This window comes from Prionailurus viverrinus, chromosome B3 (genome assembly GCF_022837055.1).
Source record: "Prionailurus viverrinus isolate Anna chromosome B3, UM_Priviv_1.0, whole genome shotgun sequence".
NCBI lineage: Eukaryota > Metazoa > Chordata > Mammalia > Carnivora > Felidae > Prionailurus > Prionailurus viverrinus.
This window is the reverse complement of record NC_062566.1, coordinates 70,097,975-70,122,969: the sequence shown is the minus strand read 5'-3', so window position 1 is coordinate 70,122,969 and position 24,995 is coordinate 70,097,975. Positions and strand designations below refer to the sequence as shown.

At 55.0% G+C, this 24,995-nt stretch overlaps 3 protein-coding genes across 12 annotated transcripts; 2 read left to right on the top strand and 1 right to left on the bottom strand.

Moving 5' to 3' along the window:
• Positions 1–544: 544 nt before the first annotated feature.
• Positions 545–4,568, top strand: RIPK3 (receptor interacting serine/threonine kinase 3). 3 transcript variants are annotated; one of them, XM_047861575.1, is made up of 10 exons: positions 547–711; positions 965–1,105; positions 1,244–1,553; positions 2,013–2,152; positions 2,279–2,325; positions 2,536–2,703; positions 2,812–2,879; positions 3,122–3,484; positions 3,628–3,688; positions 4,241–4,568. In XM_047861575.1, the coding sequence occupies exons 1-10, from the start codon at positions 686–688 to the stop codon at positions 4,387–4,389; spliced, it is 1,473 nt and encodes a 490-aa protein (XP_047717531.1). In that variant the 5' UTR covers positions 547–685; the 3' UTR covers positions 4,390–4,568. The 3 variants fall into 3 exon arrangements, with proteins under 3 accessions (XP_047717533.1, XP_047717531.1, XP_047717532.1); XM_047861577.1 differs by lacking the exon at positions 3,628–3,688 and having other exon boundaries at positions 545–711; XM_047861576.1 differs by lacking the exon at positions 965–1,105.
• A 1,184-nt stretch (positions 4,569–5,752) lies between these two features.
• On the top strand, positions 5,753–23,945 carry ADCY4 (adenylate cyclase 4). 8 transcript variants are annotated; one of them, XM_047861570.1, is made up of 26 exons: positions 5,753–5,880; positions 6,185–6,394; positions 7,694–7,891; positions 8,008–8,169; positions 8,855–9,004; positions 9,446–9,594; positions 9,673–9,784; positions 10,478–10,605; positions 10,758–10,916; positions 11,175–11,307; positions 11,510–11,683; positions 14,607–14,650; positions 14,769–14,855; positions 15,056–15,125; positions 15,490–15,587; positions 16,259–16,343; positions 16,440–16,577; positions 17,398–17,508; positions 17,766–17,950; positions 18,146–18,230; positions 18,704–18,862; positions 20,173–20,319; positions 20,530–20,721; positions 20,815–20,929; positions 21,242–21,366; positions 21,453–21,902. In XM_047861570.1, exons 2-26 carry the CDS (start codon positions 6,236–6,238, stop codon positions 21,603–21,605), a joined length of 3,318 nt encoding a protein of 1,105 aa, XP_047717526.1. In that variant the 5' UTR covers positions 5,753–5,880; positions 6,185–6,235; the 3' UTR covers positions 21,606–21,902. The 8 variants fall into 8 exon arrangements, 6 of the variants coding, with proteins under 6 accessions (XP_047717526.1, XP_047717523.1, XP_047717524.1 ...); XM_047861567.1 differs by lacking the exon at positions 5,753–5,880 and adding an exon at positions 23,866–23,945 and having other exon boundaries at positions 5,887–6,394; positions 21,453–21,644; XM_047861568.1 differs by lacking the exon at positions 5,753–5,880 and having other exon boundaries at positions 5,887–6,394; positions 20,614–20,721.
• Positions 23,793–24,984, bottom strand: LTB4R (leukotriene B4 receptor). The gene has a single exon (XM_047861580.1). It carries the CDS (start codon positions 24,982–24,984, stop codon positions 23,986–23,988), a length of 999 nt encoding a protein of 332 aa, XP_047717536.1. The 3' UTR covers positions 23,793–23,985.
• Positions 24,985–24,995: the final 11 nt, after the last annotated feature.

The following is a 24,995-nucleotide window of genomic DNA, read 5'->3' as shown; positions in this document are numbered from 1 at the left end:
TCTGAGCTAGGCCTGAAGTCAGCTCCATACTGGCTTGGGCAAGGTATTTAAGCTACCTGTGCCTGTTTCCTCATCCACAAAGAAGTAATAAAAGTAGTACCAATCCCCCTAGGGTGGATGTGAGAATTAAATAAGCTAATACATGTACCTGGCACATTCGAGCTTTACAGAATTGTTAGCGGTGATCGTAGGGCATTTGGGGGAGGGCTAAATGCTTGGACCATAAAATCCTCCTCAGCCTCATCCCCTCCCTACAGCAGGCCTGGTAGGTGGTGGAGATGGAAATCCTGTGGGAAAAGGGAGAGACACAGGCTGCAGGAGTGGATTGTGGGTCCCTGAAAGATGAGGATTACTTGTGTGGCACCTAAGGTCTCAGTGACACCTAACCCGGCTGTGACACGCCACAGATGCTCAGGAAATATGAGTTAGGAAGGAAAAAGACTAACTTTCGGTTCTGCCTCCCTGCCTCCTTGGGGCGGCACCCTAGACACGCGCCCCTGGGGCGGGACCCTAGATGTACCAGCGAATGAAGGAAGTGGTTTAGTCACTTCGGGTAGAGGAGGAGCAAACCGGGAAGTGGAATCCTTGCAGTGACCCCTCTCGCGACCCCCTGTCTCTCTCTGCCACAACCCCCCCACCCTCCCAGAAGTCACTCCATCCGTGTGGACTCGCACCTTCCAGCCTGATGTCTGATGTTGGCGTCAAGTTATGGTCAGTGGAGAGCAGGATACGGATACAGATATGCAGCCTGACACACGCAGCCACACAGCCCTCCCCTCCCCTCCCCTCCCCTCCGCAGACTAGCTCCGGGAATGCCATTGAGCTCCTTACTGAGGCCGGAGCACAGTGGGACCCTGGGGGTGAGCAGGGGTGGGAGCTGGGATTGGAAGTGAACGTGCAGAGTCACCGGTGTCACGGGGCAGGGGAAGGGGTGCGGTCTGGAAGACCAGGCCCCCTCTTTCAGGCCCAGCGGTACCCCAGCCTCCCTGGTTCCCCTCGAGGAATTGGAGAACCTGAAGTTCATCGGTGAAGGTGGGTTCGGGGCGGTGTTCTGGGCGCGACACAGGACGTGGGATTTAGATGTGGCAGTCAAGATCATGAACAGGTGAGTGACCTGAGCAGCGGGGCTGGGGCTTCCTGGGGTCTGGCCCAGAAGGAGGGGCCGCTGTGCTGTGGGCCTGATTGGGTAAAAGAGGGATCTTCCAAGAGCAGAACCCCACTCCAACTCTTTCCTGGAATGTAGGGAGACGATATCCAGGGAGGTGAAGGCCATGGCAAGTCTGCGGGGCCAGCATGTACTGCACCTGCTGGGGGTCACCGGGAAGCTAGAATGGGAACATGTGCGTGGGCCGGCTCTGGTGACTCAGTTCATGGAAAACGGTTCCCTGGTGGGGCTGCTGCAGCCCCACTGTCCTCGGCCCTGGCCGTTCCTCTGTCGCCTGCTGCAGGAGTTGGTGCTGGGGATGTGTTACCTGCATAGCCAGAATCCAGTGCTTCTGCACCGGAACCTCAAGCCCTCCAACGTCCTGCTGGACTCAGACCTGCATGCCAAGGTCAGCCCACCCATAGCCCAGCCCAGCCTCTGGACACAGTCCTGTCTCAGAACTGTTCTAGCCCCACCCACTAGACACAGAAACTGCTTCAGCTCTGTCTGCTGCATACTCTCAGCATTTCCCTTGGGACACAGGTGTCAAAGCCCACCCAGGAGCCATGGCCCCTACCATACCAGGTGTTTGAGACCCTGACCAACATGGTCAGTTAGTTCCACAGGCCCACCCACCAGCCCATCAAAAACCTCATGGCTGACCTAGCTGAGGAGACTCAGACTTTGACCCAGCCCCATGAGAGGGTACCCAGACCTCCAACCCAAGGGCCCTACTGGTCCTCCCATTCCCCTAACCCTCAAAACCCCCTTTACAAGGCTGGACCTGCACCTTGTGGTGGGAGAGGGAATTCTGAAAGTTGTCTTACCTGTCCATCCCCAACCTTCTCCTTCCTCCCTCCCTTTCCAGCTGGCAGATTTTGGCCTATTCACATTTCAAGGAGGCTCAATGTCACTGGCAAGATCTGAGGAGTTAGCCCTAGCCTACTTGGCCCCAGAACTGTTGGCTGATGTAAACCGGAGAGCCTCCATGGCTAGCGATGTCTACAGGTAAGGTACCCACTCTAAACACACATTCCAAATTTCTATACCTCTCTGGACCCTTCTAGGGGCCAGTATATGGGAAAGTAGTCTTGCCAGCAGTTTGCTCAGGTCTCAGCTTTGTGTCTCCTGCAGCTTCGGGATCGTAATGTGGGCAGTGCTAGCTGGAAGAGAAGCTGAGAGTAAGACTCTAGGCAGACACTGGGATCCTTAACTCCAGGTGCCCTCCTCCTGCAAGCCTCCAAACCCTCTTCTTCCAGCTTACCTGCTCAGACTGCCTGACTTTCTCCTCACCTTGCCTTGGACTACACTCCTTTCCCCTTCCCATGGTGGAGCAAGTGGCCCCTCATACCCTGAATGTCTTTTCTTCACATCCTCCACCCCCACTCCAGTAGTGGCCCAGAAATCAGCAGTACAGGAAGCAGTGTGTGAGAGGCAGATCCGGCCCCCATTGACCAAGCTGCCTCAGCCCGGCCCGGAGACTCCTGGTTTGGAAGGACTGAAGAGGTTAATGCAGCACTGCTGGAGCCATGAGCCCAAGGACAGGCCCTCCTTCCAAGGTGAACTGGCCATTTAGCTGTCAGCCAGGGTAGGCCTGGATCTGTCAGCAGGGGGCTTCTCCCTGGGAAGGTTTGGCTCATCTGCCACCCCACTCTGCTTGTTTCCAGAATGCCGACCAAATACCGAGGAAGCCCTCAATCTGGTAAACAAGGAGATGGATGCCGCAGTCTCCATGGTGAGTGTCCAATGCCACCCCCAACCCCAGAGCGGAGCAAGGATGGCACAACATGACTCTCTTGGCCACCCAATGACTCCCTACTGACCACTGTTCTTTATGCATGCCTTAATCTTTGGCCCCACTCTCCTCACCTCACCGCTGAGTTCCCAGGTAATGGATTATGGACCAAGAGATTCTTTCCTTGGGTTTACACTGGCTCTCCCACTTCCATGCCCAGAACGCTCCTTTTATCCTTGCAGGTGAAGAAGTTCCTGTCTGAGCACAGGGGTAGCAACAGGATGTTGTCTGCCCCCAAGCCAGGCCCAGGAGGGACAGAAACGGATGAGCCTAGGGGAACCACAGGAAGCCATGATTCTATAGCCTCTGAAATGTTGAACAAACTAAATCTGAAGGAGGCCCCCGGCTGTGTTCCTAAGAAATGTACAAATCTTCCTGAGAGGATCAGGACACAGGGAGACAAGGTTCAGCCTTCCCGGAGAGCAGGGATACCTTCAGCCTCAACAGCCCCATCTCCCCAAACTCCAGAGACCTCACCTTTCAGAAATCATACCCCCAGCCCCAAGTTGGCTTGGACCCCAGGTCCTGGGCCCAAAGGGAATCAGGTGAGACCCTGGCAGAACTAGAGGATGCACTAGGAATCCTGTGAATACTGTCCCCCTCGCCAGGGAAAATTTGGGGCTGAAGGGGATGCAGCAGGGGAATAGGCCCCAGGACAGGGAGCCTAAGAGAGCTGTGTTGTTCGCAGGGGGCTAAGAGACATGGCACCAACTGGCCAACCAGGGCACCAGGGCTAAATCCAATACCAGGTACCCACTCCCCACTCCTTCCTTTCTCCTGCTTAATTCTTCCACTGGCTTCTTCCTCAAGACCATATATAGATCCAGGGTACCTTGGGTAGCAGGGGAGAGAAAGGGCTAGTGGCCAACTACCCCAAACTTCTCGTTTCATATAATGAAGAAACTGACACCCACTGGGACTAGATTCCACTGAGGTCACACAGCAAAGCCTGGATTTGCCCTGAGCTTCCTGACTTTCCCCGGCACCAGCTCTGTGAACCCCTAACTTCCGTTTTGCTATACTGGTCCAGAGGGGCTCCTGGAAGAAAAGACCCAAATATCAGGGTCTCAGACATTAGTTGCCACTCCTTTTGAATTTCTGCAAATGGGTTCTGAAGGGGCAGCAGGAAGGGGAAGGCCAAGGCATGCCTTGACCCAGCCACAGGCCAGCCTAGAGACCCCATACTTGCAATTCCCCAGGATGGACACAAGGTGCCGCTGCCCCTCCACCCTGCTGCTCCTCCTAATTTTGAGGTCCTCACTACTTAACCCTTCCACTAACCCTGCAAATTTCTCTTAAAGGGCCGCCATCTGTTATCATAAGTGACAGCCATGCGGTACAGGTGGGAGACAACAACTACTTGATTATACAAGGAGGAACTGCATTATCCACACAGGGCCAGGCACCTTGGGGCATGGGTAGAGGCTGGCAGCATGCCCCCCACAAGTAGGTGGGGAAGAAGGGCCACAAGAACCAAGAAGCCTGGAGTGGGCTGCAGGGCCAGTAGAAAGCAGGTTCTGAGCTACCTCTTGGACTTGAAGCAATTAACTGAGACTTTCTTTAATGGCCATCTGGCCTGCAGCCAAACTGACTTTGTGCAAAGAGGAGTCAATAAACGTGGTGAATTTTTTTTAAGTTTATTTATTTTAAGAGAGAGAACACGTGAGGAAGGGAGGGGCAGAGACAGAAGGAGAGAGAGAATCCCAAGCAGGCTCTGTGCTGTCCGCGCTGAGGGGGGGCTCCATCTCACAAGGTCATGACCTGAGCAGCAATCAAGAATCAGAAGCTTAACCAAGTGAACCAGCCAGGCACCCCCACACATGGTGGATTTTTAACCAAAGCGTCATACTTGGGAGGCTAATGCTTAGGCCAGGCCCTGGCAGCTGAAATGTGGCTGGGAGATCCGGGAGTTGACAGAGAGGGAACCCAAGGCACTGTTGTCTAGCAGAGGCCGGAAGCGGGATGCTCAGGGCTGGGGGTGGGCAGTGTCATGGCACACAAGGTCAGGGCCCAGCTGGCGGCAGGAAGGAATCCCGGTAGCCTGGCTCCTGGGGCTGCTCTAATCTCTGGGTGGAGCACTTCCTCTACATCAGGCAAGAGCCCACCCTAAACCAAAATTCTGGTGATAGTCTCCCTGCCTACTTTTCTTCTGGGCTATGGAGACTCCGCAGTGGGGTCTTGGGAAGAGGGCTCTCTACGGGCATCCGCAGACCCAGGCACATCTCTTGCCCTGCAAGAAACCCCCCAGCCTCTTGGAGGTCAGCCACCGTACTTATTTGCCTCCACCACAATTACTCACCACCTACACTCACCTGCTCCTTGCTTCCGAGCCCTTTGACTCCCAGCTGGTGTCGGGAGTAGAAAGCCACGACTCCACAAAGCTACACACAGACGTGCCTCCTCCCATGGAGCTGGACTCCATGGGAGCATGGACAGTTCAGACTCCACCACAGCAGCTCATACAGGCAGGAGGAGAGGAGAATGGGAACACCCTTCCATCCTGACCTGAATCCTACCCCCCATTCGCCCCCACATTCTTCCTTACATTCTTGCCAGCTTTCACTCCAGCTGTCCTGCATTCTCCCCACGTCCAAGGGTTCCACTCCGATTTCCACACTTGCTCTTCAGCCCGGCCGACGCCACCCCATCGCATCTCCCACGGTCTGCATTCCCTTCTTGAGACGGCAGAAGAGGGAAGGTGACGGTGTTAGGGGAGACAATGAGGGAGGGAGGAGGACTGAGGAGTCCGACTCGACTCGGCACGGGAAGGGGCCGGGCAGTCCCATCGGGGGAAGTGGGAGGGGTCCCCAGGCGCCGGGAGGGAAGCGCCTGCCGCCCGGGGCTCTGAGCCACTAGCTTCTCAGGGATCGGGACTCTGCGACCAGCTGCCCGAGCTCCCTCCTTGGGCGTAACCCATTCAGCTGCGGCAGCATCGCGGGCAGTGAGTTTGGGGAAAGGGGGAACCCGTGGCTCCTTTGCTTCAACCGCAAATCCCGTCGCACCCGGCCATGAGGCTTTTGCTAGGGCACCTCAGGCAGTCTGGGTTCGAGGGAGGAGGAGCGAGGGATGGGGCAGTCCCCTCACCGCCAACTGGGAAAAGGCTGAGAGGCCACAGGGAGTGCCTGGAAGGTGGGATTGCCACGAGGTTGGGGAAACGGGATGGAAGTGGCTTGGACCCAGTGAGAGGGGCACAGTTGGGGCCGGCTGGGGCCGCAGGCGGTAACGCGGCCCCTGGCCCTCCCCAGCCCCGGGGCCCGCCCTCCACCCGGGCGACTAGGCGGGGGGCAGGGAAGACCATGGCCCGCCTCTTCAGCCCCCGGCCGCCCCCCAGCGAAGACCTCTTCTACGAAACCTACTACAGCCTGAGCCAGCAGTACCCGCTGCTGCTACTGCTGCTGGTGATCGTGCTCTGCGCGCTCCTGGCGCTGCTGGCTGTCGCCTCCGCCAGCGGCCGGGTGAGCGGGGAGGGGGGAGGCTCTGGTGAGGGGCGCCTTCTGGAGGGTGGTGGGAGGGTCACTGCCTAGGGGGCGTTTTCGGAGTTAGGGCTCGGGAGGGGCCTGCTTTTCCATATGCCTTCTTTGCTGGAACCCAGGAAAGCCTTACTAGGAAATGTAGTGACCCTGGACAAGTCACTCCACCTCTGGGGCCACATTCGCTGGGCTGCTGGGAGAAGGCTAGCCCTGGGGGTGCTTCTAATTTCTCTCAGGGTACTGACAGGCCTTCTGAGCTTCTGTGATCTACTGGTTCTAGAGTAAATGCAACACCGGATTTTCCAATTTTCCAGAGGGGAAATTACACTGGGCCCTGTGGGAATCCGTTTCCTGGTTTTCTTTCTTTCATAGGGGTTGTGGGGCAGTTGTACCCATAGTCTCCCAGAAGGCACCCTCCCTCCCGCTCACATTTAGTCCCAAAATAAACCCATTTCCAGTTTCTTTTTCTTTCTTTCTTTTTTCTTTTTCTTTTTCTTTTTTTTTTTTTTTTTTTTTTTTGAGAAAGGGGGTCTTCAATTCAATTCCATTTCTGGAAATATCCTGCTCCAAGTTTTCTTTTCACTTTTTGGAGGCAAGTTGGGAAAGCCAATAAACAGACCAATTCTTGCTGGTCCTCGAAGTCCAGGAAGAGGTGGGGACACAGGGCAGGGACAGTGGTGGGAGGCCTACACCCAGAGGTGGGTGGCAAAAGTGTAGTGCTCTCCCCTAGCCTGACAGGAGGGAGGTTCCAGGCGCCCCCTGCTGCTGGAGCACTTCTTGGGTGGGTGGATGGGGATCAACTCCCAGACTTGTCCCCAGGGCAGGGAATCTCCTGAGCAAACTGGTTCATTCCTAAGTGCCTTCTGTAAGGTAGGATTCTTTGGTTGCTTCAGGACCCCTGGCTGGTGCTGGAATTCCTATTTGACAGACGAGAAAGCTGAAGTTCAGAAAGGTCATAGATTCACAAATGGGCAGTATGGGTTCTGAGCCAGGGACTCTGGATAGATGGCCTAAGGCTCAACCACCCCTGCAGCATGCAAGTGAGATATTAGGTTGAACCCTATGAGACCCCAGGCTCTGTAGATTAAAAACAGATTATTAGTGACTTCCTATGGTTCAACCTACTACGAATGGCAAGTCGAGGTGCCCTGTCTCCTTTTGCTACTTGAGTTTGAGACACATTTCAGAAGTGGCCTGGGGGGGGGCTGCCTGTTCTTCTTCAGCTTGGAGGCGCTCCCCCATACTCCACACTCCAGTCTTGCTGCAAGCACCCTCTCCTCGCAGGAGCTAGCTTCAGACCCAGGCTTCCTGACCACTGTGCTGTGCGCGCTGGGTGGCTTCTCGCTGCTCCTGGGCCTGGCTTCCCGGGAGCAACGACTGCAGCGATGGACACGTCCCCTGTCGGGTCTCGTATGGGCAGCGCTACTCGGGCTAGGCCACGGCTTCCTGTTCACTGGGGGCCTGGTGAGCGCCTGGGACCAGGTGAGAGGAGCGGCAGGTGGAGCAAGGGGCAGCAGGACAGCCAGGCCAAGAGGAGGGAGCAGCCCAGCTGCTGGGCTGGCCAAAGCCAGCAGCTTCCTGTGCCCTCCTGCCCCCAGGTGTCCTTTTTCCTCTTTGTCATCTTCACCGTGTACGCCATGTTGCCCTTGGGCATGCGGGATGCCGCTGCTGCGGGCCTTGCCTCATCGCTCTCCCACTTGCTGGTCCTTGGGCTGTACCTTGGGCCTCAGCCGGACTCAAAGCCGGCGCTGCTGCCACAGGTGAGCACACCCATAGTACCTGCTGCGCAGCGGGGGGAGGAGGGCGGGGGGGGGGGGGGGGGAGGAGGGCGGGGGGGGGGGGGGAGGGGGCGGCCCCGCTGCCCGCGCACCGTTAGTTCCTCTGAGCGTCCACCAACTTCTTGCTGAGCTGGGACTCCAGGGTGAGGCGCCCGCTAAGCACAGAGGACAAACACATACACACCCAGACAGTGCGCTCATGGGGCTGGTACACCAGGGCAGCCCGATGCCTGCAGAAACCAGAAGAGGCCTCTGGGTCCATGGGCAAGTGAGCTCACCTGGGGACCAGAGTAGTGGGGACAGATGCGGATGATGGAACCTTCACAGAGAATGTAAAAGTCGGAGATTGAGTGGTTTTGCGCTGCGAGGGGCGGGAGGGGGGGTGGTGTAAGTACTGGAGTAGTATTCCAGGCAGAGGAAACATAAGTGAACGATTTCTAGACCTAAGAGGCCATGTTGGTGCACAGCCAAGTCTAGAGCAGGGGTATTGGGGGAGGAGAAGCGCCCCCTACGGACCCCACAGTGTAGCACAGATTGCCTGGAAATTCTTGGGTCTCTAACTGTGGAGTCCTCCTCAAGCATCTTGGAGACCAACTCCAGGTATGCACTTAATCACCCCCACCGCCACCCACGGCCAGCATCCTCTGAGGCTGACCCTCACCCACAGCTGGCAGCGAACGCGGTGCTGTTCCTGTGCGGGAACGTGGCGGGAGCGTATCACAAGGCGCTGATGGAGCGCGCGCTGCGCGCCACGTTCCGCGAGGCACTTAGCTCCCTGCACTCGCGCCGGCGGCTGGACACCGAGAAGAAGCACCAGGTTAGCTGGGCCTGGGAGGCTGGGCCAGACTGTGGTGTGAAAAGGGGTTGTTTATATCATTCAGCCGAGCCCCTTTGCAAGCCGAATGACTTTCGGCAGGTCACTTACCCTTCTCTTTCCTCCTTTGTAAAATGTGGCTACCGCCCACCTTGGAAAGTTGTGTTAAGTCTCAAACAAACTGAAGCCTATGAAAGCACTTTTATGATAGTAAACAAAGAACTCTTAATTCTGGCATTGGTTCTGGGAGTTCAGTCCCCAAAGGTGATTAGTGCAGGGTGGGATGTTGGAGCCCCAGCTCTATGTGATGGGAAGGATCTTGGGGGAGTACTTTGGGGAACACCTAGTGGGACTGGGGAAGTGCTGGGTTCCTAGTTCGTTGGGAGGCTGGGACTTCTGGCTGTAGGTTGCAGGAGGGTTGGTGTTCATTGTGACCTCCTCCAGGAACACCTTCTCTTGTCCATCCTTCCTGCCTACTTGGCCCGAGAGATGAAGGCAGAGATCATGGCACGACTGCAGGCTGGACAGGGGTCACGGCCAGAAAGCACCAACAACTTCCACAGCCTCTATGTCAAGAGGCACCAGGGAGTCAGGTATGAGAAAGGATGGCCCCAGGGAAGGGGGCTGTGGGCTGAGATCCTGGCCCCACCGACACAGTCTGCCCTGCCCAGTGTGCTGTATGCTGACATCGTGGGCTTCACCCGGCTGGCCAGTGAGTGCTCTCCTAAGGAGTTGGTGCTCATGCTCAACGAGCTCTTTGGCAAGTTCGACCAGATCGCCAAGGTCAGAGGGGGCCTCCCTCCCCACCCAGGGATCTTCAAGTGCCCCACCCTGGAAAGCCCCTTCCAAGGGAAACACCTGCCTCCTCAGATCCCAGTCCCACTTCAGAGCCCATGTATTCCAATGGAAGATATTCCAATGGAAGTAGGAAACCCTCTCAAACAACCCCAGCTGTGGAGCTGCTCACCACACACCTCAAACCTGGAAGAGACTTGTCAACAACTCCACAAATGTTCCAACCACAACACCCCCAGATATGTTCAGAGCCCCGACGTAGGTGTCTCTGGACACCACAGCCAAATCTAGGGGGATGTTCAGATGTTCTAACCTTAGGGAGCCCTTCCAAGGGAAATGTCTGCCCTGTGTAACCTCAGCCCAGTCCAGCCACCTGTTCAGACCCCCAGGGATGCCCCCAACAAACCTAATCTTGGGTGTCACCCAGAAAACCTCAGTCTTGAGGCTACTTTCATATGCTCAAATCTGAATACACCCTCCACATGCCAGAGCTGGGGGAGAGCCACAGACCTCAGCCAGTCCCATAGCAAGTTGAGAGAGTCCCTAGATCTGACCCAGAGACTTCCGGCCTCAGAGGTTCTTCAGGAATGCCACATTTGCTCCCACTCCTCCCAGCTCCCTCGTACCTCTGGCCTCTAACCAGGTGCCCCCCTTCCCCTGCACACACACACACACTCCCAGGAGCATGAATGCATGCGGATCAAGATCCTGGGAGACTGTTACTACTGTGTCTCTGGGCTACCGCTCTCCCTGCCAGACCACGCCATCAACTGCGTGCGCATGGGGCTGGACATGTGCCGGGCCATCAGGTCAGCTCAGGTGGATGGGCAGGAGGGTAACAAGGGATGGATATTGGGGAGGAGCAGACAGGGTAGTGGAAGTCCTCTTAGAGGGAGGGAGAGGTGTGGCATGGGTAGGGATGAAGGCAGCATTCAGATTGTCCCCTACATACCCTGCTCAGGAAGCTCCGGGCAGCCACTGGCGTGGACATCAACATGCGTGTGGGCGTGCATTCGGGCAGTGTGCTCTGCGGAGTCATTGGGCTGCAGAAGTGGCAGTATGATGTCTGGTCCCATGATGTCACACTGGCCAACCACATGGAGGCGGGTGGCGTGCCAGGGTGAGATGTGGGGCTGCAGGAAGCCACAGGAGAAAGCCAACCGGGCCTCCCACATGCTGTCATCCTGTTCATAGTTTCCTAAAATGAGCACAATCCCACGTGGGGCTTAGGGAGATCCTGGCGTGCAGGGAGTGGGGTCGGGAGACACCTCTGGTAGCACAGGGCCTTGCTTAAAGTCAGACCTCCAGGAAGGCTCCTTGAAAGAAAGGAGAGGTTTGCAAGCCCTCCGTCCTGACTCCCACTGCCCCCTCCTTCCAGACGAGTGCATATTACAGGGGCTACCCTGGCCCTGCTGGCAGGGGCTTATGCTGTGGAGGATGCAGCCATGGAACACCGGGACCCATACCTTCGGGAGCTAGGGGAGCCTACCTACCTAGTCATCGATCCCCGGGTAAAAGCCCAGCCTGGACCCCATGGGCTGGCCCATCCTAACCACCCACAGCCAACAGGCCTGATCTCTTTTCCTACACCAGAGACTGAATTCCTGGGTCCCAGTGTGTGCGTCAAGGGGGAGGTGACACAACCTTCCAAGAGGTGTGGGGAGAATGTGGAAAGCATTTGTGAAATTGACTTTCAGCCCTCCTATGCCCCAGGCTGAGGAAGAGGATGAGAAGGGCACTGCAGGAGGGTTGCTGTCCTCTCTCGAGGGCCCCAAGATGCGTCCGTCGCTGCTGATGACCCGCTACCTGGAGTCCTGGGGCGCCGCCAAGCCTTTTGCCCATCTGAGCCACCTAGAGAGCCCTGTGTCCACCTCTACCCCTCTCCCGGTAAGTGTACTCCACTGCGAGCCCTAGCACTTACATAACCCCACCCCACTGCCTCTCCCAACCTCCCCCCACCCATCCAGTGAGTCACTTGATGACATCCTAAGGTCCTGAACTGTCTGGTTGCCCCAGTCACTGGTTCAGGCTTTTCCTTACCCTTGTTTCCAGAGGAAGGGCAAAGGTCACTGCCCTCTGAGCTCACTTGAGATGCAAAATCCTATAGGCACCATGTTCACTGTTCCCCAAACTCCACTCAGGAAGCCTTCCCTCAGTACCCCAAAAGTATAGACCATACTTCCTCTTGGCTCTGAAGCCAGCGCTCACACTCAGTCCCACCAGGAAATGTCTCTGTTGAATTCCCTTCCTGAAACTGCACACTCTCTTTTTTAATCCCCACTAGAATTGGGAAGGTGGGGGCAAATCAGTTGTTGCCCCTACTCTCAGCGTTTATACAAGGATTAAATGAGGTGACAGTGAAAATCGCATGTGGTCTTGAAAGAAGTCACTCTGAGCAGGCAGGGATTGAGGAGGGAGGGAAGAGAGGTAACCAGGGCTTGGTTGGCTGACCTTGTGCATAGCACCTTCCAGTAATCATGACCCACTAGCTGGTGGAGGAGCCTGGATCTCTCCCACCAGCTGGCTCTTCGTGTTGGTGCTTGGTGACAAGCAGCCAGAACACCCACGCATACAGTTTCTGAGGCTGTGTCCCCAAAGGCTTGCCCCAAGATTAGGGTCCTCAGCCTGCTCTTCTCCATTTTATCTGATCTTCTCCAAACTTTCCCAGCCACCTTTCTGCAGATCTTACTCTCTGAATCTTCTCTGCCAGACCCAGTTGGATATATGGGATGACTTCAGAGCACCCTTTCTGTGTTCCATCTCCCCTCCCCACCCACCCAGCAGGAAAGCAGGCCAGAGATCCGTGAAACACTGTGGTATGGGGGGACATTGGCAGCAGTGGTTTAGGAGAGTACCTAATTCCAATCCTTAACACGGGGTAGGGGAGACGTCAGAAGGGTTAAGCAGGCAGGAGGGAGAAGAAGAAAGAATCCAAGACTCTGCTGACTATTGCAGGATAGAGTCTCCAGCATGGAGGCAGAGTAGAGGGTGGGCTTTGCTGGGAGCCCAGGAATTGTGAGACAATGTTAGGTGTAAGTGCAATCCCCATGGTGAGAGGCCCCCTAGAACCCATGCCAGACCTCCCTGAAACCCCACTCGTGTGCAGGCTAAGAAGTGTCAGGGTGAAGAAGTAGGAACTCCTGGTTCGAGGGTAGCTCCCAAGGCAGGACCTCACCAGCCCAGAAATTCACTTCCAAGCCCGTGAAGTACCAGGCCCTCAGTCAAATGTTAGAAATCCTGAGAATCACATCAGCTTACATTTAAACAATGGGGAACCTTGGGGTGGTGGGGCAGTGTTGGTGCTAGTATATAACATCCATCCATCCATCCATCCATCCATCCATCCATCCATCCCCACGTGGGTAGAACCCACGAACCACAAGATCATGACCTGAGCTGAAGTCGGTCGTTCAACTGACTGAGCCACCCAGGCACCCTGTTCCTTCTATACTTTTAAAGCACCTACAATGTGGCAGGCACTAGGCTAGTTCTAGAGAAGACAGAAATGAATAAATTGTTTTCCCTGTTTTCAAAAAACAGTCACTGAGCAAGGTGGAGAGGCAGGTAGGTAGTTTGAAGAACGTTAGGCTCAGTCCTGGATGCATAGATGGGCTCATACCTAGAACACACCCCTTAATCTCCCTCCCCCCCCCCATACACCAGGTTTTGATTTGGGGGGATGATGTGGCCCCCTGTGACCCTGCTTCCTCCACATGAGCCAGGGAGCAGAAAAGAACAGTCACAGACTCCTGGCCCTGGGCAGTGGCCGTTGGCTTCATTCTCTTCTTTGGGGCTTTTCTCACCTGCTTTACTTGCCTGCTTATTTTCATATGTTTGCTCACGGTGCACATTTGTTTTGGTGCAGGAAAGAATGACTGTGACCAGGTTTGTCTCTCTTCCTTTCTCTTTCCCTTTCTTCTAGACTTTTTGTCTTCTGCCCCCACCACTTCTCAGCTCAGCCTGACCACAAGTGAGTCAGAGCTTTCTCACTGTCACTTCAGTTTAAACCGAGGACTTTTGGGATTTGTTCAGTCTTTAGGGAAGATGACAGCCACTCAAGCTTACAGAAGATACAGGGTTGCCTCACAGGGGGTAGAGACTGAGGAAATAAAAGTATAAAGAGCCTGGGTGTCTAAAGAGTCCAGAATAAACTGTTTTTTAAAGTTTATTTATTTATTTATTTTGAGAGAGACAGAGAGAAGTCCAGGCAGGGAGGGGCAGAGAGAGAGGGGGACGGAGAATCCAAAGCAGACTCCACACTGACAGCACAGAGCCTGATGCGGGGCTCGAACCCACGAACTGTGAGATCATGACCTGAGCTGAAGTCAGACTCTTAAATGACTGAGCCACCCAGGCACCCCAAGTCCACAAGAAATTTATTTATTTTTTTTTTCAACGTTTTTATTTATTTTTGGGACAGAGAGAGACAGAGCATGAACGGGGGAGGGGCAGAGAGAGAGGGAGACACAGGATCGGAAACAGGCTCCAGGCTCTGAGCCATCAGCCCAGAGCCTGACGCGGGGCTCGAACTCACGGACCGCGAGATCGTGACCTGGCTGAAGTCGGACGCTTAACTGACTGCGCCACCCAGGCGCCCCCACAAGAAATTTAAAGAATAAATGTGGTTTGATCCTTCCCTTAAGGGCAGATGGGATTTGATGGAGAGAGGAAGTCATTAGAGGCAGGGAAAATACTCATGCCAAATGCTCAAGGCCAAGGACATGTGTAGATATGGAACCCCTCACTGCAGAGAGGCTTCAGGGATGCTCAGCATCGCCTCATCCCCCTCTTTGCTGTGTTCTCCCAACAGGAGAAGACCCTGGCTTCCTTCAGCCCCCAGTGGAGCCTGGACCGGTGAGGAGTCCCTGGGGTGACCTGCCCCCATCCTTCCTGGGGGTGGGGGGGCTGTACCTGCTTCACCCAGATATGTTGAGGGCCTCCTGTGGTGACAGGCTGGGCTGTCACTCTGCAGGAGCCGTACCCCCCGGGGGCTAGATGATGACCTGGACACTGGGGATGCCAAGTTCTTCCAGGTCATCGAACAGCTCAACTCTCAGAAGTATGGAGAACAGAAGAGGACTGGGAGGGGTTGGGAGCTGGGCTTCTGTGGTACAGGAGGGATGTGCTCCCCTAATGACCCAGAGGGAAGTGGGGGGGCTTCCCTACTCTACTCCAGGGAAACATGCACCTGACCACCCCTCCATCCACCCTGCCCTGCCCTTTCCTCTCCGGGGCTCATGGCCCCCCACCTCCTACCAGACAGTGGAGGCAGTCAAAGGACTTCAACCCACTGACACTGTACTTCAGAAAGAAGGAACTGGAGAAAGAGGTGGGCTGGGGTGGGTGGGGGGTGACACAAAGTTAGAGAATTTTCCAACCTTAGTGCCTTGGCCTTGGGAAGGGGGCAAGCCCTGTGGTCCCACCTCACCTCCAAGGTCTGCTCAGTTTGTGATCCTGGGGTGAGGGGCTTGTACCTCTCTCCAAATGGCTGTCACCCTATAGATTGAGTTTCTAGGTGGGGATGGGAGGGAGGAGGGCAGTTCCTTGGAGAACCAGTAGGGGCTACCTGAGACTGAACTGGAGGGTGGGTGGGGAGGCTGAGACACCTGTTCTTGCCTGGAATTGACACCTCCGAGATGATGGGCAGCCCTAGTGGCCCCTGTCTCCACACTGACCCCCCCCTTCCTTTCCAGTACCGACTCTCTGCCCTCCCCGCCTTCAAATACTATGCAGCCTGCACCTTCCTGGTTTTCCTTTCCAATTTCATCATCCAGATGCTGGTGACAAACAGGTGAGAGCCCCAGGCAAGAGGGGCCCTGATTCCCATGTATAGACTTTTTGATCCTTGACCCACATTTTCTTCTTTACCGACTTTCCCTTAGTTTCGGACACTGACCCACAGAGGAAACATGTGTTCTGGGGAAACAGTGATAATCATAGCCCTCATTTTACTATCGTACATCTCGTGGGCTTTCTATATAACCCAAGCACTTTTACAAGCCTGTCTCTCAATTCAAACAACTTTTCAATGAAGCAGGTTCTATTTTCATTGAGAAGCCCAAATCTCACAGGAAATGAGCTTAGAAAGTAGGTCCTTGTTTTTAGTCCACGGCTAGGAGGGGCTGCAGGGACTTGTCCAGAACTCAGCCAGGTAGAAGAAGAGCTTTGGCCTGAAGGCCCAGAGACTGGCCTGATGTAGCCTTGGCCCCTTTGTGAGCTTTCTGCTGCCTTCCAGTATTGTCCCCACCTTATAGTTCCTGCCCTACCCCACCACTGCCCTAGACCCCTCAACTTTCCCAGAGCATCAGCAGGCAATGCCTTTCATCAGCCCAGTCCCCACTGGTAGCCAGTTCAGATCCCCAGGACTCCTCCTCCCCACATCTCCCAACTGGGTGGCACAGCACCCTCCCAGCACACAGAGCTGATTCTGACTTTCAAGGCCTCACTCTTATCTCCCTTTAGGCCCCCAGCTCTGGCCATCACCTATAGCATCACCTTCCTCCTCTTCCTCCTCCTCCTCTTCGTCTGCTTCTCAGAGCACCTGACGGTGAGGTGGGCTGGGGGGTGGAAGTGGTGAGCTGGGCCCTCACTGTGACCTGGGTGTCCCAGCCCCACGGCTAAGATTCCTGTGCTCCTTCTGCAGAGGTGTGTCTTGAAAGGCCCCAAGATGCTGCACTGGCTGCCGGCACTGTCTGGCTTAGTGGCCACACGGCCCGGACTGCGAGTTGCCCTGGGCACAGCTACCATCCTCCTGGTTTTTGTGATGGCCATTCCCAGCCTGGTGAGGGCAGTGGGGGGCCCTATGTACCCCCATCAGGGCCTGTTTGAGCTGTCAGAAGCTGAAAGGGGACCCCTGGGATTTGGGAGGACAGCCGGAATAAGGCCAACATTCTGGCAATGTTGGACAAGTATAAAAGAAAAAAATTAATCTGCCACCTGAGCATATCTATTCTGTGGAGGCAGATCTTCACTGTTTAGCTCGCTCATTATGACCTTGTAGCTGAGTTTGGTTGAGTTTTCAGAATTTGTTTTGTTTTGATTATTTTGAACATTTATTATTTTTGAGAGACAGAGTGTGGGTGGGGGAGGGGCAGAGAGCAAGAAAGGGAGGCAGAATCCGAGCCGTGCTGACAGCTCAGAGCCTGACACAGGACTCGATCCCACGAACCGCGAGATCATTACCTGAGCCGAAGTCAGACACTTAACTGACTGAGCCACCCAGGCGCCCCTGAGTTTTCAGAATTTATAGTCATTCCTAGAATTCTATCCCTGAAAGACACCTTAGGAATCACCCCCCCCCCCCCCTGCTGCCAGCCAAGTAACAGAAGAGGAAGCTGAGGCCCAGAGAGGCTAAGTGGCTGGCAAGAGATCACACAGTGGATCCGTGGCAGACTCGTGCTCAGGACACCTGCTCCTCCCATCCCTGACCCCCCAGCGAGGACCCCTGCACTAAGCCTCCCTCACCAGCCAGGAATAGCATAATCCCCCTCTTTGGAGGGGTCTGGCTCTGACCCATCCCTAAGTCAGCTGAACCCCAGCACAAGCCACCATCGTGCCCAGGGAGCTGCCTGCCCACCTCAGCTCTTCACTTCCTTCTGCAGTTCTTCTTACCGGCAGCATCAAACTGCCCTTTTGGGGCTCTCAATGTGTCCTCCATGGCTTTCAACATCTCCTGGGAGCTCCCTGGGTCCCTGCCTCTCATCAGCGTCCCCGTGAGTATTCCTCACAGCCCTGAAACTCTCTCTCCAGAGCCTTCCTTGGCCCCTCCCCCACCTCCTTGGTTGAACGTTCCATCCTGTGGATTGGGACAGACATAAATTACACTCGGTGTGTGTTTGTGTGTATGACACCGCCTACTCCCCAGATAGGTCATGGGCCCGGGGAGGGGCAGGCCAGGAGCCCCGGGATATTCTCCCCCCCTACCTGTGGGATATGCCCCGCCTCTTGACCACCCTACTTGGCCCCACAGTACTCTATGCACTGCTGCGTGCTGGGGTTCCTGTCCTGCTCCCTCTTTTTGCACATGAGCTTCGAGCTGAAGTTGCTGCTGCTCCTGCTATGGCTGGGGGCCTCCTGCTCCCTCTTCCTCCACTCCCACGCCTGGCTGTCCGACTGCCTCATCGCCCGCCTCTATCCGGATCCCTCGGACTCCAGGTGTGCACGGCCACTGGACAGAGGTGCTCAGGCCCCCTGGGAGCGGAGCAGAGCTGTCCTTACCTCCCTGACCTGAACCTTCCACCCACAGGGCAAAGGGGGAGGGTGGCTGTGGGCTACATGGGTACTGAGGGTAGGGAGGAGGCCATCGGGAAGGTGCAGGGCAGGGGCAATCCTGATCCGTGGCCTCCTCAGGCCAGGGGTGCTGAAGGAGCCCAAACTGATGGGAGCTATCTCCTTCTTCATCTTCTTCTTCACCCTCCTGGTCCTGGCTCGGCAGGTAAGTCACCCATCTCAGCCCTCCAGGGCCTCCCTTTGAAGGGTGAGGTGGGGGTCCCTATATTTGTGTCTTGGTCTCTCTCTCACTCTTTCCCTCAAATCTTATGCCTTCGGGGTTGAGCCGAAATAGTGTGCCCATTGGAAGCTTCTAAGTGAACCTTCCTGCTCCGTTTCTTTCTCCTTCACCTCCCCCCCCCAAGGGAGGTACCTTCAAATTCTCCCTCCCTCATCCCTCCAACCCCAACCTAGGAAAACCCACCTATAAGAAAGAATCTGCTGCCAATTCTGTCTACCCTAGTTTGAATCTATTTTCAAGGTAGCCTCCCCAGGGATAGTTGCACCTTGAGGCTTCTCTCTAGACTGGGGGGAGGGGGTGTGGTTTAAGCATCAAGGAATGGGGGGAAGGGGGAGCACACAGGAGCTGAGGTTTCCCGTGCACTGTGTCTCCCCTTGGGCCCCTGCTGACCCTGCCAGAATGAGTATTACTGCCGGCTGGACTTCCTGTGGAAGAAGAAGCTGCGGCAGGAGCAGGAGGAGACAGAGACCATGGAGAACCTGACTCGGCTGCTGTTGGAGAATGTGCTCCCTGCACATGTGGCCCCCCAGTTCATTGGCCAGAACCGGCGCAACGAGGTGACTCCCCACCCCTGACTCCTCAGCCTCAGATGCCACAGGGACCAATTTTGGATGAAAACCTTGGCCCTTGGCCCATCCTCTTTGGACTCCCCCACAGTAGTTAAGTGGTCACCCAAGTCTCTGTCCCTGTCACATAGGTGCCTGACATTTTCATAAGCTCTTAGTCTTTGTCTGCTGAGCACAGAGCCTCTGTGTTCCAAGTTCTTACTTAGAAGGAGCGTCCTGTCTAACTCATGACCACTCCACGCCTTCCAGAAGCTTCTTCAAGTGTTGATGGGAGTTGTGTGGAGGACACAGTCCATCCATCTCTCTGGACCTGCACTATCCGGGATGGTAGCCATTAGCCATGTGTGGCCCTTTAAATTTAAATGAATTAAAATGGAAAATTCAATTCCTCTGTCTCACTGGCCACATTTCAAGGATCTAACAGCTGCCTATGGCTAGTAGATGCCGTATTGGGCATCCCATATGTAGAACTTTCCATCACCACAGGGTTTCCCATTGGAAGATGTTAATCTATATCCTTAAACATCTTGCCATAGACCATCAGAAGGTCACCCACATAGTTGCACCATTTTATTTTTGCCACCACTACTTCACCGTGTCTGCTGTGGAAATGCTCTTGGTCCATCTTGAGGAATGTTAAAAGAAACAGGCCAGGGGCTACTTCACAGCTTCCTGCCCCCACCGCTTGCTCTCTGCTCTCAAGATCAGCAGTAGGTCTACATCTCTTGCCTCCATCTCTTACAGACACTGGGAATCTTGTCACTGCTCCTGTTTCTAGCTTCACATTGGCTACTAGAAAGCTCAGAGCCAGAATCTAGGACTCACAGGGACCTTATGGCACCCATTTTGTGAACCGACTTCAAATCTTACCTTTATTTTCTTACCTTTTCTTACCTTATCTTACCTTTATTTTCCCTTTGGCCCCTTTTCCCTATTACTTTATCTTCCAAGTTGTAGCTATCTTTGTAAGCTGACCTAGTTGACTTAACACCTTTCGGCAATGAGATATGATAGAAAGATGATTCCCACTGACAGGATCCCAGCTCTTGAAGAGACTCCCTTCACGTGGCTATGAGGTGATCCTGACTCCAAACCCCTGTCTCTCCTGGAATCATAATGAGACCCAGTCTTTGACTCCCGAGTCACACATCCCTGGGGTAACCTGGCCCTACCCCTCTCCCTCCTTTCCGATCCTTCTTAAATAGAGGGGTAGGAGTATGGACACAGGGAGGAGGGCCCATGCAGGCTCAGAAGGGGGAAGACCATGGCTTGCTCCCTCAACCCAGCATCCCACCCTCCAGGACCTCTACCACCAGTCCTATGAGTGTGTCTGTGTCCTGTTCGCCTCAGTTCCAGACTTCAAGGAGTTTTACTCTGAGTCCAACATAAACCACGAGGGTCTAGAGTGTCTGCGGCTGCTCAATGAGATAATTGCTGATTTTGATGAGGTGACAACTCCAAGCTTCCCCTGAACCCTTTGTCCTGGATGCTAGAATTTCCCACCAGTCCCTCCTGCCAATTTAGTCTCCAGCCAGGGGTCCATCCCCCTCTCCCCAGCCCTGCCACTCCTCCTCCAATCCCCTAGCTCTCTGGAAACTCTGCTCACTATCCACTCTCCCTCCTGCCACCATCCCTGTCCTCACAACCTGGTCCTTTAGTCTCCAAAGGCCTGGGGCTGGGCCTCTGAGAGGGAGGCAGGAGAGAGCAAGAAAGACTGGGGACACAGCTTCCTTTCTATACAGCTGCTCTCAAAGCCCAAGTTTAGCGGGGTGGAGAAGATCAAAACCATCGGTAGCACCTACATGGCAGCTACAGGCTTAAATGCCACCTCCGGACAGGACGCACAGCAGGTACAGAATCCCTTCTTTACCTACCAACCTTCGTCTGGGCTCTCACTGGGGGGTCCTCATTGACCCATCCTGGTGGGCCGGCCCCGTTGCTAGGACGCTGAGCGCAGCTGCAGCCACCTTGGCACCATGGTGGAGTTTGCGGTGGCTCTTGGATCAAAGCTGGACGTCATCAATAAGCACTCTTTCAACAACTTCCGCTTGCGTGTGGGTGAGGACCCTCCCTCGCTAGGGCAGTCTGGAACCTCCTCCTCACCTTCCCAAGCTCTGGCTCCCTTAGGCTCTTTGTTAGCTACTCCCCAGCTCACCCTGGACCCCCTCCAGCCTCATCCCTGGGGATGGAGCATGAAGCTGCTGGGCCAGGAGCTCTGAGGCTCAGCCACCCCTTCCCTAAGCCACACCCCTCCAGGCCCTTTCCTCTAAGGCCTCCAGGCCCTTCACCCTAATTCCTGGAGTGTCCTCCTCCCCTCTCCCTCCTCAAATCCACCCACCCAGGGCTCCTCTCTACCATACCCCTTGTCAGGGTTGAATCACGGACCTGTAGTGGCTGGAGTGATCGGGGCCCAGAAGCCGCAGTATGACATCTGGGGCAACACAGTGAACGTGGCCAGCCGCATGGAGAGTACAGGAGTCCTGGGCAAGATCCAGGTGAGGAGACTGCATTGGAGGCATGGGGTGGGGGGATAAGGATAGGGCCTCCCCCACACTTCTGACTCACACCCTTTCAATCCCAGGTGACTGAAGAGACGGCCCGGGTGCTGCAGTCCTTAGGCTACACCTGCTACAGCCGGGGTATCATCAAGGTCAAAGGCAAAGGGCAGCTCTGCACCTACTTTCTGAACACAGATTTGGCACGAACCGGACCTCCCTCGGCCACCCTAGGCTGAGACCCCCATCATCCTAAGATCCTCAATAAAAAGACTCTGGTATGATGGGAGCCAATTGGTGTCAGAAGCTTCTGGTATAGCTGCAGATCACCTTCTCCTTGCCTCTCAGCAAGCTAAACTTGCTTCTTCCCAAGCTAAAGTGAGTGTTTGTATATATGCAAGGGTGATCATGAGTGTGCTGGAGAGGAGTGATTCTTTTTCACAAGCTCAAGAAGAGAACTGCCTCAGCCTCCCTGCCTGATTCCAGTATTTTGTACACCTTGGAAGCATAAAGAAATTTAGCCACATGGCTCAAAATAGGGATTTGTCTTTTCCTGCTCCCCACCCACAAATATTGGAAAGGAATAGCTGAGAATGTCATTTGACCTTTATTCATTCTCTATATACTAAATAAGCACCTATTATGTGCTTACTATACAGCATGGATGAAAGGCTTAGGAGATGATCTATCAGGTCCCTCCCTGTTTCAGCTGCTGTTGTCAAGTTGGCGCATACTTTCCAGCCAAGACCTGTAGACGGTTTTGGGATTCTCTTGTTCACATGTCCCTCAAATGCCCTCTTGCTTCCTTTTGCATCCTTCTGTGCAGATGCTGATACTATGTAGGTCTTGAAGCATCCAAGGTTCACGCCCACCTCCTATTTGTCGTAGACTCTGGGTCTGGAGTTCTCTCTTGTCCAGCAAGAGAGAGGATGCAGAATTAAAATGTGAGAGAGGCTAATGTTGGGGAGGAGACAAGAGCCCTAAGTAAAGATCCTTGCTCCGCTTTTATTAGGATCAGAAGGCTTACAAACGTGATGGACGTGCACAAAGAGACAATGAAACCGTGAACATTAATTCATATGTGTGAGAGAAAAGGGGTTTTTGAGGATATGCGGTGTTAGGGTTTGGGTCAATACAAAACAAAATCCCAGAGTCGGGCAGATGGTTGTTTATGGCAGGCACAAGGCAACGTGTCTGTCTATCTTAGCTTGCCTGGGGGATAAGACAGAGCAGGCTACCTCAGGGTCAACAAGGCTCCTTTCTTTTGCTAATTAGCTCCGCTCCAGGCAACTTCGCCCTGCTGAGGTCTATAACCTTGTTTACTTGCTTACCTATTCTGGTCCTTCCCTCCTGTGAAAGCAGCTTTCTGCTATTGCACTATTTTGGGGCACTTCCGCCCTGATTGCCTAATGTTGGATGCTTTCATCCTGTGGCTTCCTATTCCTCTATGCCTTTGTTCTATACTGGGGGCGCTTTTGCCCTGTTTACCTAATCTTGGATGCTTTCTTCCTGTGACTTTGTTAACCCATAGGTGCAAGCTCAGGGAATTCCTAAGCTTATTCCCCACACATTTTTAGCAGTCTGTGGGAGGTATCTTGACACCCTAGGTTTGTTACAGATACTGCACATTTTGGATTTTTGGTCTTTCTCCTAGTTGGTCTTTGTTTATGGGAGAGATTCAAAAAGTACTCCGCTGCCATTTCTGCTACCATCTTCCTAAAATGCTGTCAGGACAGAGCCAGTCCAAGGCTCTCTAAAACAGTCATCCCTAGGAAAGAATGACTCATCCCTCTCACTTACAGGAATCTTAATTTCCTAAGAATGATGACTGGCACAGAGGGCCCTCAGCCTCAACCTGCTTCTGAGTGTATTTTAGGGGCTGGCAGAATGTTAATGTCCAGAATTCCAGGGGCTAAGATCCGATGACTTGGTTCTTAAGTGAGGCCTCCTTGGGAGATGAGGGGAGGGGAGGCAGTGCCCTAGAACATTGCCCACTGAAAAGACAAAGCTGAGTGGCAGGAAGTTGGAGTCATGGTAACAGCGATACCTATCATAAGCTTCAGGGTAAAGGTCCCAGAGCTGTGCTGTTTTCTCAGCTCATCTGCTGATTCAGGGAGTCTGGCATGATAAGCCCACATGGGTGGCCTTCTTCCATCTGCTCCTTCAGGAGTCTGTAGGACCTGTGCTCTAAGTATGATGGGCAGGGCACCTGCCTCAGAATGGGGGAGGAGAGGGGATTCTGGTTTCTGTATCTTTGTGTCCCTTCCAAAACTGAAAAGCACAGGATGTGATGTGCCTCTCAACTGTTGAGAAGGATCCCCAGAAGAGCACCCAGCAGCAACCCTAATTCCCCATTATACACACACGCCCCACACACAGGGTTGACCCAATTTGAGGCTTCAGTTTTAATAGCAAAGCTGCCCCAGGCTTTCAATGGGCCCTTACCTGCCCCGCCCCTCCCTCCTCTTCTGCTCCACCCCACTGGCGTTCTCCTCCTAGGGGTACAGCACTGGGCCAGGCCAACGTGGGGGCATTCCGCCAGGAGGAAAGCCGACCTTCCACCAACAGCGGCAGCACCACCACCACCACCACCACCACCCAGACCTAGTTCAGTTCGCTTCACTGGAGAGGGTTGGAGACGGTGAGGCTCTCGGTGGTGCCATTCTCGGGAGTGGCGGGGGCGCCCCTCACCGTCTGGGCCAGGGTGCCCCCGCGGCGGGTGCTGGACGCCTCGGAGCCGGTGGCCTCCAACAGCTTGGCGACGAAGCCCACGCCGGCCGAGCGCAGCAGGCCACCGCCGGCGCACGCGTACAGCACGGGGTTCACGCTACTGCTCAGGAAGGCCAGCGCGATGAACACGTAGCGCGCCAGGAGCAGCCGGTTCTGCAACGGCCCCGCCTCTCCGCCGGCCAGCAACCGTCCCGCCTCGGCCAAGTTCACCACGTGGTAGGGCAGCCAGAAGGCGGCGAAGGTCAGGATGATGAGCGCCACCAGGCGGCCCGTGCGGCGGCTGCGGCGGAAGCGCCGGGCCTGCAGCCTGCGGCCGATGTCGGAGTAGCTGGCTACCACCACCAGGAAGGGCAGCAGGAAGCCGGTGAGGGCCTCGAAGAGTAGATGGAAGGCGTTGAGTCGTTCGCTGGGGTACTTCAGGAAGCACACCAGGCTCCAGTTGTTCGGTGCCAAGGTCACCGTGCGGTACACGACGACGGGCGTGGCCAGCAGAAGGGACATCACCCAGATGCCTGCCAGCACCCACCAGGCAACGGCCTTGGTACGAACCTTCTGGGACACAAAGGGGAGGGCCACCGCCAGCGAGCGGTCCAGACTCATGGTCGTGATCAGCAGGACGCTGGCGTACATGCTGACTCCGCAGACATAGTGAAACAGGCGGCAGCCAGTCAGTCCGAACACCCAGGTGCGTTGGGCCACGTTGTGGAGGAAAAAGGGGGCAGTAAGCAATACAGCCAAGTCGGCCAGGGCCAAGTTCAGCACCAACAAGGCAGTGACAGAGCGCTTCTGCATCTTTACCAGGATGCTCCACACCACAAAGCTGTTGCCGGGAAGCCCCACAACCAGTGCCACTGACAGGAGGATGATCGTCAGCAGAGCGATGAACATGACACCTAGTG

Bases quoted from the DNA above. Each gene is read 5' to 3' on its own strand.
- LTB4R (XM_047861580.1), bottom strand. From the start codon at position 24,984: ATGTTCATCGCTCTGCTGACGATCATCCTCCTGTCAGTGGCACTGGTT.
- ADCY4 (XM_047861567.1), top strand. From the start codon at position 5,948: ATGAGGCTTTTGCTAGGGCACCTCAGGCAGTCTGGGTTCGAGGGAGGA. The intron at 9,785-10,477 runs GTCAGAGGGGGC...ACACACTCCCAG, and splicing joins AGTTCGACCAGATCGCCAAG to GAGCATGAATGCATGCGGAT. The intron at 10,917-11,174 runs GTGAGATGTGGG...CCCTCCTTCCAG, and splicing joins GAGGCGGGTGGCGTGCCAGG to ACGAGTGCATATTACAGGGG.
- RIPK3 (XM_047861575.1), top strand. From the start codon at position 686: ATGTCTGATGTTGGCGTCAAGTTATG. The intron at 2,880-3,121 runs GTGAGTGTCCAA...TTATCCTTGCAG, and splicing joins TGGATGCCGCAGTCTCCATG to GTGAAGAAGTTCCTGTCTGA. The intron at 3,689-4,240 runs GTACCCACTCCC...TTTCTCTTAAAG, and splicing joins AGGGCTAAATCCAATACCAG to GGCCGCCATCTGTTATCATA.